Genomic DNA, 16,035 nt, shown 5'->3' with positions numbered 1-16,035 from the left:
TTGGCGTATGTTGGCTGAGGGCTTTTCAATGTAGGCAAAGTGTTTTGATGGGAACGGAACTTGGAAGAACACCACCGTGGTCAAACGAATGGGGAGGGGAACGGGACCGAATATATCATCGCACTGTTTCCAGTCGGAGAAAGGTCAGGGGGCATTGCCCTTCCGCAAACTTTGAGAACGCCATGGCAATCACGCCTGGGTAGGGAGTCGCGAGGGTTCTCAGGGTGCTCGACGCAGGACCACCCTGCTGTCTCGCCCAGAACTGGACCTTCTGCGTCCTAGCAATGTTGGATTGGGAAAGTATATATCATCATATATGGACTACCGGCCACCATTGCAGCCTGAGCCTTTCTTTCCGCTTTGGCCAGTGCGTTGTCTTCTGGTAGCAAACCGCATCCGGCAAGCAGCGGCGTCACCGAGGTATCGCTCAAGAAGGATAGATCAGACCTGCTGTACATGCATTCCTATACATAATTAGTACCATTGGCGATGTTCCTCTGGTGGATGCGAGAAAGCCATGCTGCTGGAAATACTGGCACAAAAACCTCGTCGATTTCGAAACAATTCTAGGACCTAACTACATAACGAAGGGCCCGCCAATTGATTGCTCTAGAATGCTTCATACAATAATTTCTCAATCTTCCTGACATGCACTCGTCACTGGGCTACGAAGACATTCTTGCCAGTCACTTCCCCAGCGATGCTCCCCCCACGACCAAAGTTATCGTTGTGATTCCCAATCGCCCAAAAGGACATCATGCCGTCAACGGAAATATCCTCGAGGAGCTGGTATCTGTATTTGGAGCCATCGATAGGGATAATCGCGTCAGAGCTCGTCCGGACCGGTGCCGGCAAGTCATTCCCTAATCTTTTAATGCATATATACTTTAACATAGTCCTTTTCATAAGTCTCATCTTCAGATTACACAATAGAGACATGGTGGAAAGTTCTTGCATAGACGCAAAGATTGCTTTCAACTCGTCCCCAGCAATGATGATCATCAATCATGATTCATGCCAAAGAATCCAGCCATTCAATCCTGCTCGTCAAGGTAGGTCCGATGCCTGTTCAAACGCCATCGTAGAGTATTGCAGCATCGCTCCATCCCTTGCAAATGTCTTTCGCATTTTCAAATCCCAAGCGTTGAGGACTTGTAGCATGCATTCATTCATGTTTACCATCTCCCATCTCCAGCCTGGACATTGTCGAGAGCCGTCTCGCGTGTACCGCGTGTACCGCATGTACTGCTGCCAAAGGGGCTCAAGAGCCGAGGTACCTCGGCTTACAACCCCTCGGTAAGATGTGGGGCGCGCATTTCTCGGGGGGAGGGGGGGGCGGATGCGTTCGCCGGGGACTCGGACTTTCGCTTCCTCATGTTCTTGGAGCAGTGAGCACAGCCCGGAGCTTGTCGTTTATTTGATCCAAGGGTGGCATGAAAAAAAGAAAAAAATCTGACCGAAATCCGGCCGCTTGTTTCGAGTGTCTTGCGCGCGGTCGGCTGGCGGGATGGTAGGTCAAGAGCACGCGAAGCTGCTGCTTCTACGTCTCGGTCTGTTGGAGGAAGCCGTGGCCGGAAAGCTGATGGAGGCTGTCATGCTTCAGGGGTTAGGGGGGTGGGTAAGTCGGGGTTCTGAGTACATGTAACGAGAACGTGAGATTACTCAAGGCAGACAAAAGTCGTCGAGCGTCCATAACCTGTCCATTGTCTGGATATCCAGCCACGCGTCGGTGCTGCGAAAAGAATTAGATATCATGCCCGAGATTACACACGCACCAGAAGACAACATTGAACTCACTGGGTGCCCGAAATCGAGGCGTCATCCGTACACGCGTTGGGCAGCGGACTCCACATGTCCGATATGATGCCCGCGGTGCCCAGCCCATATCCATCAGGCCAGCTCGCGAACGCTCTGGTATCCGGTGTCAGGGTAGCAGTAGCAGCAGAAGCAGCAGCCGGAGACGGCTGGTGTTCCTCGTGGGGAGGCGCGTTGTCGACCTTGTTGATGGCCGTCTCGAACAGCTTGTACGACGCGTCCGCCGAGATGTAGGACTTGCGCATCTCGTCCATGGCGATCATGCAGAGGGCGAGGTTATGTCTGCCCATTTGACGTGCCATCTGTTTCGACGACGTTGACTCAAAGAGGTGGATTTGCATTGGCGGGACTAACGCGATGACCCTGGAGAGCTAGGTTAGTAACTTTGTTTGTAATGAACAACTGATGAAGCTGTGTCAAAGACCGGTTGTCCGTACGTGATTGTGTTGCAGAGTCGGATTAGATCCTGTGCCATCATCGAGTTCAGCGCGGCGCTCGCGTTGGACGCGGCAGTCCTCGTCTTTTGGCATGCAAAGGTCCTCCAGCTTCCCTGGTCCGCTGCCGTAATCTCTCTCGGGGTATCAAGTATAAAAGGTCGATAAAGCACAATGATTGAAGTTCTATCTTTGCATCAGTTTCTCTCTCTCTTTCTCTCTCTCTCTCTCGGACTCCCTCCATTGGTGCCCTTGGTCCAACACGGCGGTCACTTACTCAAAATACAGCTTGAACTGGTAGATGTGAGATGCGACGGCTCGACTGTGGCTTCCTTCTTCGGGGACTCTGTACTGGAAGCCTCGAAATTGATTTTCACTGTGCTCAATGTCCGTCCTTGATGGCTTGACCCCCTTGGCCCGATAATTAGTCGCAAGAACATTGCCAAGGACAACAGTCAAGCCAATCAGGGCCAGCCAGGTGTCAAAGAGAAACGCCAGCTCTTCGGGGAGATACTTCCTGCCAAGATCACCCTCGACCTCGGGCGCCAGGACATCAGCATCGGAAGCAGCCGGCATGGGCGTATCAGAGTCGTCGAGGGCTATCCGCATCGGTCTGCCGAGTCCCAGGGAAAGCCACACCTCCCGGGAGTACAGAGACCACCAGAGACGTCTCCAGAAGGGCTTCGTCCCTTGAGAAGCCTGTTGATTCGCAGGCATGTGCAGGCGGTGGAGGCCTATCGTGTGCGAGAGACTGATGGCGATGCCGTTCCAGTGCCAGGGCCCGGCCCGATCATCTGTGCTGGTGTACCAGTGCCCCATCAGGAAGACTGACTGAATGAGCGTCACCTTGTCTTTTTCGTAGTCTGCATCGTATAAAGCCTGTGGGCGTCTTTAGTTCTAATTTCTGGCGACAAAACATTTGGGGGGGGGCGAGGCGGGACCTACTTTGGCTCTCTGGTACATGGCCCGTTTCAGAGCCTTCCGCGACGAAAAGAAATCTTCTGTCAAGAGGCTGTCGTCAACAAACTGGGATAAGTGTTAGCTGTGTCAAGCATTGCAAAATGATTTGATGACTGACACTTGCGGCCGCGATGAACATGCTCCAGAGCAGCAACAGGCTTTTCCGTCCCTTCTCGTACTCGGTGATGAACTCGCTGGCATCCAGGATCGGCGCAAATGGGTGCACATGGTGAAAGTAACACTGGATCATCGCCTCGCGGACCCGAGGTGGAGGAAGCATGAAAGCACCTTTCATTCGGAGATAATTGACATCTTCTGGCGAAAGAGCCTTGATGGACGGCATCGGCACCAGAAAGTGGTTGTCTTTGGATGACCTGTTGGGTTCACAAATGTCGATCAAGAAGGCAGGACCACGTTGATCTCCTGAAAAAAAACGTCAGTGTTGGAACTGACTTTTGTCTGGTACTTTGAGGGGACGACATGGAAGCATTGCTTCATGCATCATGGCGCTCAGACCCAGGGCATCTTACCTGGATAGAACGGGACACATCCGTCCTCACGATTCTTACCGCCCTCCAACGTCTCTGCGTACGCGGAGCTGTCGTCAGTCGCATCGGATGGATCCGGTGGCCGACGAGTCTTGGTCGGAAGCAGAGCCCGCACGGCATCGTAGGGCCGAGTGCTTGGCGCGGATGGCCCACCAGCAACCGGTTGAGTCTCGGCTGCGCGTGGGGAAGTCGATGACCTCGAGCCGCCGTTGACCTGGGTGCGTCGGTGCTCTTCGGGCGGCGCCGACGTGACGCGCTCGTTTCTTGGCTCGGCGGCCTCTTCGTTCTCCAACGTTGCCGACGACGGTCCTGGTGTCTGGGATTCCAGCAGCCGTCTTCTAGGTTGTGCCCTTTGCGGGATGATGATCAACGTGTTCTCGCCTCCTGGAGACGGGTTCATGGGAAGTTGATCCGAGTTGCTAGCTCGTCAGGACACTCACCCTACCTACATGGCTACAACCATAGAACATAGCCAGTGATGGGAAAACTCACCGACGTCTTTTACGACTCAGGACCTCGCATGGAATCCCGTCCACGGAGCAATTGGCGCAGGGGGGGCCAGATAACGTGACTGTGCATCTCACCTTGCGCAGATTGCAAGCCTTGCACGCTACGGCGGCACGCTTGAACGTCCGGGCTGCTGCTGCTGCAGAGGAAGGAGAGGAACCCGAAGCAGAGACCAAGGTCGCAGAGTCACTGTGCCGCAAAGACATGTCTGTCCTGCTTGTTGCTTCGCCAGAATTAACGGTGCAAGTGGGAAAAACGTTATCGATATCATCAGGCGGGGAGGATGTTGTGCCCCTCATGCATGCTAATCAACAAAGGTCAGGGTTTCCTCTATATTCCATAGGGACTGTTTACTTGTCTAAGCTCTGCGGAGGGGATGTATGCACTTGTTGACGGGCGTAGGTCAAGAGGAACTCACCAACTAACTGTAAGTGAACGAACTTCCTTAGGCGAGTCAGTTGACCGAGGATGTGGCTTAGGTAATGTAGAAGGCATGTGAGAAATATTGGGGTTTCCTCTTCTATTATTCGTCCGTTCGCTTTCCGTGGCCTTGGGATTGCGGGGATAGACAAGGTCCGAGGGTATCTGCCGAGTTGCTTTCTTCCATGACAATGACTTTGACGGTAGCGATTACCGCGATAAGAGCCTTCATCCTAGACGTGTTCTTCTTGAACTAGGTTCCAGCCCACTTCATGGGGAAGTCAAGTCAAGTTGCCTTTCGCAAAGAGAAACATCGAGTTCTCCGTTGTATCCGAGGGTTCCGTCATGTTCCCCAAGCGTTGAATCATTGTCTCATTATCCGTATTCTCTACCCCATATCCATAACCGTTTCCGTAATCCATTAGTCGTAATAATCATATCCCATCGTGTGTCCTACGCCCAATGCACCGATTTCCTGTGCTTCTTCTTCTTCTTACTACTTCTACCAAGCTCGTCCGGCACGCGCAGACGCGCATCCGCAATCACCATACCAAACGTCAAGCTCGACGCGCGACTATGCGTACACACAGCCGCCGTCCCGTCAAGCTCCCACTCCCACCGAGTCCTCTCAACCAAGTCTCCAGCCTTGCGGAGCTTCTGCCGCCACCCCTCGACAAATAACCATGCCAGACGAAACACGCTCTCGCCAGACGGCTCCACGGGGCCGCTTTCTTCTTCGTCGTGTTGGGTCCAAGGGACCGGCACCCGCAAGCCGCTCGCGTCTTTACGATACTTGCGGCGCGTCGGACGCCGGTCTAGCTCGTCCCCCTCGTCGTCGTACGCGGCGTCCCGCTTCACCCTCACGACTCTGAGCGCCGCTCCGCCCGGGCGTGGTCAATTTGCCTCCAACCCGCCAGCAGAGCTTCGTAGGAGTGCGCTCTGCTCGTCAACCTCGTCTTCGGCTTCGTTGAGAAATCCTGCTTTTCGCTCGTAGCCCCGGTCGTCGTCCTCGCCGCCGGGCTTAGTGCGCCGGACCGGGTGAAAGACACCCGATACCGGCCGTGACCGGACCGGGCTGACCGGTTCTTGCTTGGATTGGCTGTTCTCAAAGATGCCGCGCATCCGGCTGATCAGACTCCCCGGCGAGTTGTTCGAGGTAGTGTTCCGGGGAGGACTGTCCGAACTGGAGCCCACGGAACCCGAGGGCCCTCGCGCCTTTGAGCCGTCGTCACCATCCCTGAATGGATCGTATTCGTCGCGGTCAGTCAGCGACGAGTCGTTGCGCGGCCTCGTCAAGTGATGGACGGAAGCCGGCCACGAGTCTCGAATGACTGGCTCGTGCTTGTCAGCGTGCAACGCCGAATGGATCGGCGACGACGCTACGGAGTCCAGGGTGCTCTGGCTTCGCATCGAGTGAGGAACCGAGTCGTTCCGGGCATGCCAGGGGACGTTGGTCACATCGCGCGGGACCATGAGCTCGGGGTCAATATCTCCTTCGGCTTCCATGGTAGGCGGTGTCTGCGGTCGGTCAGGATTGTGCCTGCTGAACGCAAGTCCACGAGAAGGCGTCCCCTGCGACGAGGGCGTCGCTGGCGACTCCTCCTGACGCAACGCTAGGGGGCTGATGTCCGGTGCTTGCTCACTTTGCTGTGGTGCCATCTGCGGAGTTGATTGTTCATGCTCCTCTTCCGCATGTACCTCGGATACTTTCACCTCGGGCTGCCACGAAGTCGCCTGTCCATAGGGTTGTGCCTCGTACTGCTCTTGGCCATACTGAAGTTGACCGTACTGTTGCTGGGCATTGGGGTCTTGCGGGTAAGTCTCAGCTGGTTGCTGTGTGTACGCCTCCTGGCCATACAACTGCGCTTCCTGTCCCCCGTACGAACCTTCAACCTGCGCATCAGGCTCGTAAGCGGATCGCAGAGGAGAAGAGTAGCCAGCGTTGGCTTCCTGATGAAGCGGCTTCTGCACCTCCTCCCCTAAGAAAGATCCGGGACGGCTGTGCCTCGTATCGCCGAGCTTGGTGGGCGAATGGAGCTCGTCCCGCCAAGTTGAAGCTCCGAAGCGGGAAGAGGCATATTGCGTTGGGTGCTCATCCGGTTGCATAACCGCAGTCTTTGGGCCGTCATCTTCATCACTATTGAACGAGTCGATGACTTGCGTCAGTACAGGCTCATTCAATGATTGCTGCTGCTGCTGCTGCTGCTGCTGCGCAGTGCCGATCTGGGTAAGGAAGGCCGGTGCTTCCGAGTGATCGTACTCGCCATCATCGTCAGAGTCGTCATGTTGTGCAAGCTCCTCGGCGAGCGAAGTCTCGTGCGCTTGACCATACGGAGAGCTGCCAGCGCCGCGGTTGTAGGTCTGGTCGTAGAGATCCTTGTTGCCGAGAGACTCCGGGTGCTGGGGCGAGACCATGGCCCCTTGCGTATCCTGCGACGACGCACTAAACCCTGCCGACGCCAATGGAGTGAAATATTCTTGTGAATCAGTATCCGTGAAGTCTCCTGGTCCTGCTGGCTGTAGATATGTCGAGGCTGTGGAGATCTGGTCGTTGCTCGCGTTTGGCCACTGCTGCTCGTAGCTATCGACACGCAGCTGCGGTGTTGGCGCGGTGGTGAACTTTGCCTCGACTGGGCTGGTCTCACCACCGCGCTTACCAATGTTCTCCCATGAATCATCGCTTTCTTCCCCGCCTTCTTCTCTTTGATGACTTTGTAGGTCCTGACTGCTTGTTGCCGGTATCGACCCCCTGAATGCTGACTCCATCAGGTTGCTGTGCGCTGTCGGGCTGGCCGACCTCATCGGACTTGTCGATGCCAGGTAACTGGGCGCCTCTGGACTGGCGGCTCTCATCGGACTCGCACCCAGCGGGCTTGCTGATCTCATCGGGTCTACTCCCATCGGGTTGTTCCCCATCAGGTTGCTTGCTCCCATCATGCTCGTTGTCTGGCCATATCTATTAGCTTCCCATGCCTCCTCATTCTCCTCGGTGTCGGAGTCCTCGAATTCCTGACGGTGACGATCCAGAGCGCTGGGTGCACGTGGAGGCGGAGGCGGCGGCGGAGTCGCCCTGTACTGCGACGTCGATAGATTTGGCATCTGACCGGGCCGAGCGGCATTCGAATCCCAAGCATCCTCCTCCTCTTCGTCACTGGAATCCTCAATCTCCTGGCGGTATTGACCTTGAGAGCTTGGTACCCGCGGCGGCGGGGGTGGGGGCGGTGTAGCCCTGAACTGAGATGATGATGATGAAATGGGGAACTGACCAGGTCGAGCAATGTCGTGGCTGAAGGGGTGTTCGTCCTCACTTGAGTCCGCTTGCTCTTGATGATAGAAGCCTTGAGAGCTGGGTGCACGCGGCGGCGGTGGCGGCGGCGGAGTCGCCCGATAACCAGATGGTGACAGCGCACTGGGAAGATTGGACTGGGCAGCGGCAGAGGGCGAGACACCTTGGTCTTCCTCGTCCGAGTCCTCGACGGGGTAGTGGCTCTGTGACAGGGAACTGGAGGCACGTGGTGGAGGGATTGGAGGTGGACGCGGGGGAGTGGTCTCAAATTGCGAAGTCGGCAACTTGCTTAGCTGCGCGGGCTCGAAGGCGTCGTCCCAGTCAGCCTGCTCCTCTTCTGACGAGTCTTCTGCTTGTTGTTGTTGTTGTTGTTGAGCGTAGTGCCCTTGTGAACTTGGCGCGCGTGGTGGTGGAGGAGGTGGAGGAGTTGCCCTGTACTGCGATGATGAAAGAGGATTTGTCTGTGCCGGTGATTGCGCGTGGAAGATATCGCCGTCGTCCTCGGATGAGTCTTCCGCATCTTGAGCATAGTGACCCTGGGAGCTTGTAATACGCGGAGGGGGAGGGGGAGGGGGGCTCGATCTGTATTGGGAAGATGTCAACAAAGAATTGATGTGGCTAGGCTGAGGAGCACGAGTGTCCCACTCATCCTCTTCTTCAGAGGAGCCGTCGTCGAACCCTTGACGAGAACGCTCTGCGATACTTGGGAGAGGGGGAGGGGCTCGTTGTTGTGCAGCCGGCAGCTGCTGGGAGGTGGTAAGGCTCTCTGGCTCCTCCGAGTCTGAATCCATATCCTCCAGTTCGCTGTTATATCGCTCTTGAATGCTGTCCAGAGTGACTGGAGCAAGGTGCCTGGCCGACAGCGGGCTGTTTTCTTGGGTAAACAGCTGAGCGGCAGGATCCATCACACCCTCACCATCATGCTCGTGCCCTGCAATGACGGAAGGATAGCCTTGATCGAATATTGACTCGTCAACATCACCACCAATAATGCTACTCCTTGCCCCGAATGGGTTGTTATACGTGGCCTCAGACTGAGCCTGTCCCAGAGTGCTCTCGGTGGGCAGGAAACTATGATCTGATGCGCTGCTTCGAGCAAAGGGGTTGCTGTACATGGTCTCAGGGACCTGCGGCGTGGGTTGACGACGCTCAATCGACTGAGCGGCGGAGGCGAATCCATCATTGACAACCTCAGGTGATTGATTGACTGGGAACAGATTCTTATACGTTGACTCTGCCGCCATCATGGCCTCCTCATCCTCGGAATCGCTTTCTTCTGCCAGTGGGTAGCTCTCTTGCGGTGTCGTACTACGAGCGAAAGGGTTGCTTGGCGCGCGTTGTCGTCCGGGAGTGCTCAGGGCTGGTGAAAAGCTTCGGTCGACAGGAGTCGTGCTTCTGGCGAAGGGATTATTGGAGCTCACACTATCTCGGCGGTTTCCTTGTGCACTGGGAGACCGAGGGAAGGTCTCTTCGGGAGAAGAAGACTGGTTGTTCCCTAGAGCGCTGGCAGAACGGAGGAAATCCGCGCCACTGGTGGCGTTGCGTGCAAACGGGTTGGTAGAGTCTTCTTGAGGCCCTCGACCTGGACTTCTCGCGAACGGGTTGGTCGTCTCATGGAGCGGCTCTTCCTCGACGACCGTCTGCAATGCAAACGGATTGTACGGTATGTCTTGCGAATGGAATGTCGGCTGCGCGTGGGCGATGGAGCCGGATCTGGCCCTGGCGAACGGGTTGTAAGACGTCTCTACAGGCTCATCGCCGTCGCTGTCCTCGTCTCTGACGCTCAGAACTGGTGAAGAGTGGTCATCGTCTTCCTCCTCGTTGAAGTGAACCTGCCTCGTCCCAAAGTGATCATCAACAAAGCTAGCACTAGGCGTGAAGCTCTCTGGTTGTTGATCATGGTCATAGCTATCTTCTATAGCCATGCCCGTGGGCTCGGTCATGTAAGAGCTCTCAACTGCCGCATCCGTGATTTCAGGGATGTTTTGGCTGAGGGTCTCAGGATGGAATTCATCTTCAGTCTTTGAAGCCAGCCCAGAGGTATCACCAGCCGTGGATGTAGCAGGCTCAGTGTGCTCAGTGATGGCGGAGAGGTCGGGTCCCCGGGACTGGTCAGCCTCATCGAAACCAGCGTCGTCATGGAGCGCATGGACGACTTCGAATTCACCATGATCAAGATCATGCTGAGTGGTCTCGTTTTCGACACTAATATCGTGACTTGGCGAAACCTTCATTGCTCCATCCTCATCGTCGTGCTTCCCTTGGTAATCTTCAAACTGGTTGACCTCGAGGGCCTCGGCTGGCGGTGACTCAGGTTCCTCAAGAGTATGTGCTGCTTCGCCGGCCTTTGCCGTTGCGTCATCCTCAGCTGTTTCAGGGACATCCGTTTGTGGAGCTTCCTCCTCTGCCGACGATGGAACATCCTCGTTATCCTCGGCATCCTCCTTGTTGGCTTCAGCTGCAGAGGGCTGAGACATTGCGGTATGACCGTAGTCATCACCGACATCAGATTCATCCACGTCGATAGCGAGGGACTCATCTGCAGGAGCTGCAGTAGGCTCTTCCTCCGTATCATGTTCAGCTGGAGTTGAATCAACTTCGACCTTCTCATCCTCAATATGACCCTCAGTTTCAGTAGTTTGCACCTCATCATCATCAGCAGCAACATGCTCCATCAAAACGGGTTCGGCAGGGGCTTCGGTGGGGGCTTCAAAAGATCCAGCAGCGGAATCGTTCTCAACTGTGCCATTGAAAGCACCAGCGAGTTGTTCTTGTGGCGGATGTGAGGCGTCCCCGTGTTCGGAATCTCCATCATCAAGCTCTTTGCTGGCAGTGTTTGGCACAGGCTCTTCCTCCTGTGTTGTCGGGGATGCATCACTGACTTCGGCTTCTGCCTCATCAGAGTCGTGCTGAGCTTGGATATCGTCATCTATGGGTGATACCGCAGGTTCATCAATCTCATTGGCTGCAGTTATCTCAGCATCTGGGACTTGGGCAGTGTCTTCGGCTTGAGCCTCGCTGGCATCATGGAACTCGAACTCTTCCGTGTCTGGTGCATCGATGCTTGGCTCTTCTCCAGGTGACTCCTCTTCGGCTTTGACAGTCTCCTTGGTAGCATCGTCTTCCGGAGCGGCGTGCGCGATATCTTCATCCTCCTTGATTGCAGCCCTATCAGGCTCTTCGGACTCAGTGATTGGTTGATCTTCAGCTAAAGCTGCTTCAGGAACGGCTTGATCTGAAGAGGTAGGCGCATCCGCTTCTTCAACGAGAGTCACATCCTCTGCGGTCTCAGAGTCACTTGGAGGAGCTACCTCGGCGAGATCCTCCCCGGCAACCTGCTCACCAACAGCCGGTTCGACAGCCACTGAGGGAGGGGTTCCATCATCTGCCACGGGCTTGTCTTCTGCGTGGTGTACTGCTTCGACAGGTATTTCCTCAGGAGACACCTCTTCGACAGGTGTCTCTTCGGAAGATGTTGTCTGCTCAGACTCGATTTCTTCTGAACCAGGAACCTCATCGCGGCTTGTGGTCTCGTCCGCTGCTGGCACCTCATCTTCAATGGCAGAGTTCTCGGGGGCAGGAATCTCGACTTGAACAGGGATGTCATCCGACGCTTCCGTGTGTGCCGCAGCTACCTCATCCTGAATATGAGCGTCTTGTTGCACAGATGCTGCTGGATCAAGAGGCGCTTCCAGATCCTTAATAGCCTCAATCTCAGGGGTATCCTCAGGTATTTCTTCGTCAGACTCAATCAATTCGGTCGTAACATCTTCTGCTGGTGCTGTTGAGTCTTCGGCGACATCAACTTCCTTTTGCGAAACGGGTTCACCTTGAGCTGTCTCGCCCGCAGCTTGGTTCTCTTCAGGGGCCACCATCTCAGCTTGACGCGGCACATCCTCCTCTTGTGATTTGGGCACTTCCTGGTCTGCGTCTTCGTCGACAGCCTTGGGACCGACATCGGTAACGTTCTGATCCTCCGTTGAATCAGGAGCAACGTATCCGTCGGCCTGGGCCGCTTCTGGTTGAATCTGCTCCTCGACTTCGTCGCTGTTGTCTACGACTGGAGTTGCTTCTGCAGTAGGCTCATCGTCGACAGCGTTCATTGAGAACTCAGGCAGTGATCTCTCCCCGGAAACTTCTTCGGTACCAGTGTCTCCAGTCTCTTCATTTTCTAGCTTTTGGGTATCATCTTCCACACTTTGTGGGCTCGGGTCAGGTGCGGCATCACTAGGTGTGGCGTCCTCGGTAGTGTCTTCTTCGGGCTGAGCGGCATCTTCACTTGCGATGGGTGCTAGCTCGTGAGAAGTAGCCTCAGCCGGTATTGCCTCCGCTTCAAGGCTCTCTTCCGCTTCCTCGGTGGCCTGAATTGGCTCGATAAATGTTTCATCCTGGCCAGGGACATCGGCCTCAGTCGCGACCGGCTCCGTATCGGCAAGGACGCTCTCTTCGGGAGTCTTGGTTTCCTCCACTGGGGTAGAAGCTTCTTCAGAGAGCCCTTCCTCGGCAGGTATCTCTTCAGCGGGTGCCTCTTCATTGACAGGCTCTTCCTTTGAGACATCATCTTCCGGAGCTTCCGGAGCGGGTTGCTCTTCGTGGGGAAGCTCCTCGACGTTAGGCTCTTCAGCAGGTGCCTCGTCAAAAGCGGCTTCCTCCTGTGAAGGTTCCTCGATTGAAGCTTCTGCAGGTGGCTGATCATCGTCGACAGAGACTTCCTTCACAGCAGGGATCTCCTCAGCGGCAGTTGACTCCTCTGTGGGTGCTTCTGCAACCGACCTTTCATCTACCGGAACCTCTTCTGCTGGAGATTCTTCAGGAGCGGCTGGCTCTTCTACTATAGGATCCGTCGCTGGCTCATTAGCGGTGAGGGTATCCTCGGTGGGAGCATCCTCGGCAACAGGAGCTTCTTCGGCAGCGGGAGCTTCCTTAGTAAAAGGTTCATCCCCAAGCTCCTCTGGGGCGGGGGCAGCGTTGCCTTGATCAGATGTCTGCTCGTCTGTGGATAGCTCCCTCGTTGCTGGCTCTTCGGCGGAAGGCTCCTCGATAGCAGGAGCTTCCTCGACGGGTGCGCTCTCCGGGGTCTCCACTGCCAATCCCCTAACTTCAACCGCATCGTGTTTGTCTTCGTCGGCACTAGCGTGCTGGACTTCATCAGAAGCCTCAGCAGGGGTTTCCTCGCTTTCAGCCAGGGCCCTTTCTTGGTTCTCATCGGGAGCAGCTGCGCTCTCAGCGGGCTCCTCTTTGGCATCTTCCTTGATCTCGGGCTCGGGAGCCTCTTCTGGTGCGGGAGCCTCGACGATAGCTTCGTCTTTGGGGTCCTCCTCGGATTCGGCTTCGGGTGCCGCCGCCGCCGCCGCCGCCTCCTCGGCGGGATGTGCCTCCTCGGTGCTAGTGGCCTCCTCCATGCTCTTTTCAGCCACAGGTTCTTCGGGTTGTGGCTGGGAGTTATCACCTTCGGGAGCCTTGTCTTCCTCGGCCGCCGCACCAGCCGGTACCTCGTCAGCCGGCTCGGCGGGTAGCTCGGGAGCAGCCTCTTCGGCCTTCTCTTCAGGTGCACCGCCGTTTTCGGCGGGCTTTCCTTCATCTACGCTCTTGTCCCCGGTAGGTTCGGCGAGGGCATCGACCGGAGGTAACGGAGACGGTTCCGCAGATGGGACGGCGCCGGATCGCCGTGATGTTCTTGCTCGTTTCCGCGTCGGAACCGGAGGCACCGCGGCCTTCATCTGCTCCTCGATCATGCGGTTGAGTTCCTAGGAAGAAATGTTAGACAAAGCTGCCAGATTGAGGCTGAGGCCATCAGGCTGCTTACCGTTCTCTTCGCCTCGAGTTCCGCCAGCTTCGCTTCGCCCTCTGAAATCGTCTTGGCCGTCTCTTCTTCAACGGTGTCCATGAGGTTGTCCATCTCGTCTTCGACATTACGGGTAGTGGTATCAAAACTGCCTTGCTTCTCTTCGTCTTCCTTCGCCTTGCGGGCCGCGAGTTCCTCGTCTTCCCGCCGGCGACGGGCTTCTCGCTCTTCATCTTCTTTCCGCCTCTGCTCGGCAATGTCTTCCAGCTCTTTCTGATGCGCGGCCGCGAGCTCTTCTCGCTCTTTTTCGTAGGTCGTTTTCAGCTCTGCGAGCGTCATGTCACGCTTCTGCTCGAGCTCGTCGAGCTTTGAGTCGCTCTCGGCGGCAGATGTCGACAGACCCTCGATTGTCGAATGGATCGACGCGAGGGCCTCGTTCATCTGCGCCACAAGCGTAGCAACGTCCATCTTGACTGTCATCGAATGGGTTTCGAGAGAGTCAGAGCTCTCCACGACAGGATAATAGATAGGGTGCTGTGATTAAGCGTAAATGGGGTTTGGCCGGTCCCAAGATTGCTGCGTGGGAAGCAAGTATCGTGAAGTTTGTGATTTGACTTTACTGTGACGTTGACTGAACGTTCGAAACATCCTCGGCCCTATGGGATGGCCAGCCAGTTTACGATATATACCATCCACCCTCGACCACCAAGAATAACAAGCAGACGATACGTTCCAACCAAGCGACAGGCAGGAAAACCCGGCCTTGTGTGATGTTCCTACCAAAGATCATGCAAGCGCCTAGTCCAGGGCCTGGCCTGTCCCCGAGTCGGCCGAACCACGACATTGAGAGGAAATGCTCTGTGCTTCCGCTCCATGATTGGTGAGTATCGCGGCGAATTCCCATCCGATGTCCATGGGCTTGCCGAGGTGGACCCCGTCCGCCTCACAACGCATGACATCAAAATGCTACGGTGCAGGTTGTGATGTTAACTAGGAGAAGCGAGGGTGCCATGACCGAGTCAAGACTTCTTACCAGGCCCAGCGACAGGTCATCGCGAAATCGCACCGCTATCGAGGGAATTAGCACAACTAGACATCGTCATTGTGGGCAACTCGCTCTGTCGCCGAGCAACCTGGTGACAGCTGTCAAATATCGACAGCATCCTCCTTGCCTCGGGCTAGAGTTTTGAGGGCCTTTATCCTAGGGTCCCCGTGTTCCTGCGTCTGATGTTGTGCCACGACAGCTTCGCCAGTGGGAGAGGGACCCATCTTGGGCTTTGGTCGTCGCCACGGTGCGTTGGCGATAGAAAGTCGGTGGACAGGCGTTCCCTGTTAGAAACGAGCATCATTCATGCGCCCGGTAGCGAAGGAGCATTGAGAGTTCTGAGCGCGCCCAAGATTACCACCGAACGTGGAACCGGCGTCTAGCAACCGCTTGGCCGCATGAATACGCTGGTAATGGCCGGTGTTGTGATTCATTTGGGCAGTTTCAGAACTCGCCCTGATTCGGAAACGGAGGACAAGTTGTCAAATGGAAGGATTTAGTCAGATACTGTCAGCCACAGCAGGCCATTTGAACCGCGTGCTCGAGCCGTGACACGAAGAGGAGAACGGAGGACTCAAGCCACATTGCGGCTTCGACAGCAAAGTAACAAAAACAGATACGATGGGCTAGATGACATGACGTCATGCGTCAATGGCCAGATTGATCCAAGGATGTGGGTGTCTGGATGTTTTCCTCCGTGTTATTGTTGTTTACTTTGATTTGATACATCGCAACCTTTCTCTACGCAACCTGTCCCCATCAACTTAGCTCATTACGCCAGATAGAGGGTGCAATTGAGCTCCATTGCTGCGTTGTCCCATGATTCAGCCATCGAGATGCGAGTTGGGTGTTGCATTGCACAGACTTCCGAGGGGGAAAAGCCGATACCTCCGTCGTACTAGATGTCTCCCACCCGACACGCTAGAAACGCGCCGCAATATCATTTGACTTCAGCTCTTGTCAAGTTGTGGCGATATTGAGGCCTCCTGGATGTATAAGAGGTGCAACTATGGCAATAATCTCATGGAATGCGACAGCCAATTCATCAATACAACACCTGTGATCTGTTCACAGTCCCGTCACCTGCACACCGCCGCACACCACCACAAACATTGACCAACCACAGGCGCAGTCGGTTTTCATATGTCTTATGTTATGATGCACTCCCACAGTCATGCAGGGTAGCTGCCGGTAGACACAGAATGGAAGATATGGGGATGAATAGAGCCTATCGC

The 16,035-nt window shown here is 55.6% G+C and overlaps 3 protein-coding genes across 3 annotated transcripts; all 3 read right to left on the bottom strand.

The window, feature by feature from the left end:
* Nucleotides 1-1,662: 1,662 nt before the first annotated feature.
* On the bottom strand, nucleotides 1,663-4,157 carry CORC01_01805 (cutinase transcription factor 1 beta; the record flags this gene model as incomplete). Its single annotated transcript, XM_022613459.1, has 7 exons — nucleotides 1,663-1,732; nucleotides 1,798-2,178; nucleotides 2,253-2,435; nucleotides 2,527-3,128; nucleotides 3,195-3,275; nucleotides 3,328-3,632; nucleotides 3,740-4,157. 7 exons carry the CDS (start codon nucleotides 4,155-4,157, stop codon nucleotides 1,663-1,665), a joined length of 2,040 nt encoding a protein of 679 aa, XP_022480185.1.
* Nucleotides 4,158-5,137: 980 nt separating this feature from the next.
* On the bottom strand, nucleotides 5,138-14,235 carry CORC01_01804 (uncharacterized protein; the record flags this gene model as incomplete). The annotated part of the gene is made up of 3 exons (XM_022613458.1): nucleotides 5,138-5,552; nucleotides 5,595-13,717; nucleotides 13,777-14,235. 3 exons carry the CDS (start codon nucleotides 14,233-14,235, stop codon nucleotides 5,138-5,140), a joined length of 8,997 nt encoding a protein of 2,998 aa, XP_022480184.1.
* Nucleotides 14,236-14,553: 318 nt separating this feature from the next.
* CORC01_01803 (uncharacterized protein) lies at nucleotides 14,554-15,234 on the bottom strand (the record flags this gene model as incomplete). Its single annotated transcript, XM_022613457.1, has 3 exons — nucleotides 14,554-14,721; nucleotides 14,789-14,823; nucleotides 15,159-15,234. The coding sequence occupies 3 exons, from the start codon at nucleotides 15,232-15,234 to the stop codon at nucleotides 14,554-14,556; spliced, it is 279 nt and encodes a 92-aa protein (XP_022480183.1).
* Between the last annotated feature and the right edge of the window lie 801 nt (nucleotides 15,235-16,035).

This window comes from Colletotrichum orchidophilum (genome assembly GCF_001831195.1).
Source record: "Colletotrichum orchidophilum strain IMI 309357 chromosome Unknown Scaffold_9.1, whole genome shotgun sequence".
Taxonomy (NCBI): domain Eukaryota; kingdom Fungi; phylum Ascomycota; class Sordariomycetes; order Glomerellales; family Glomerellaceae; genus Colletotrichum; species Colletotrichum orchidophilum.
This window is presented reverse-complemented; position numbering and strand designations above follow the sequence as displayed.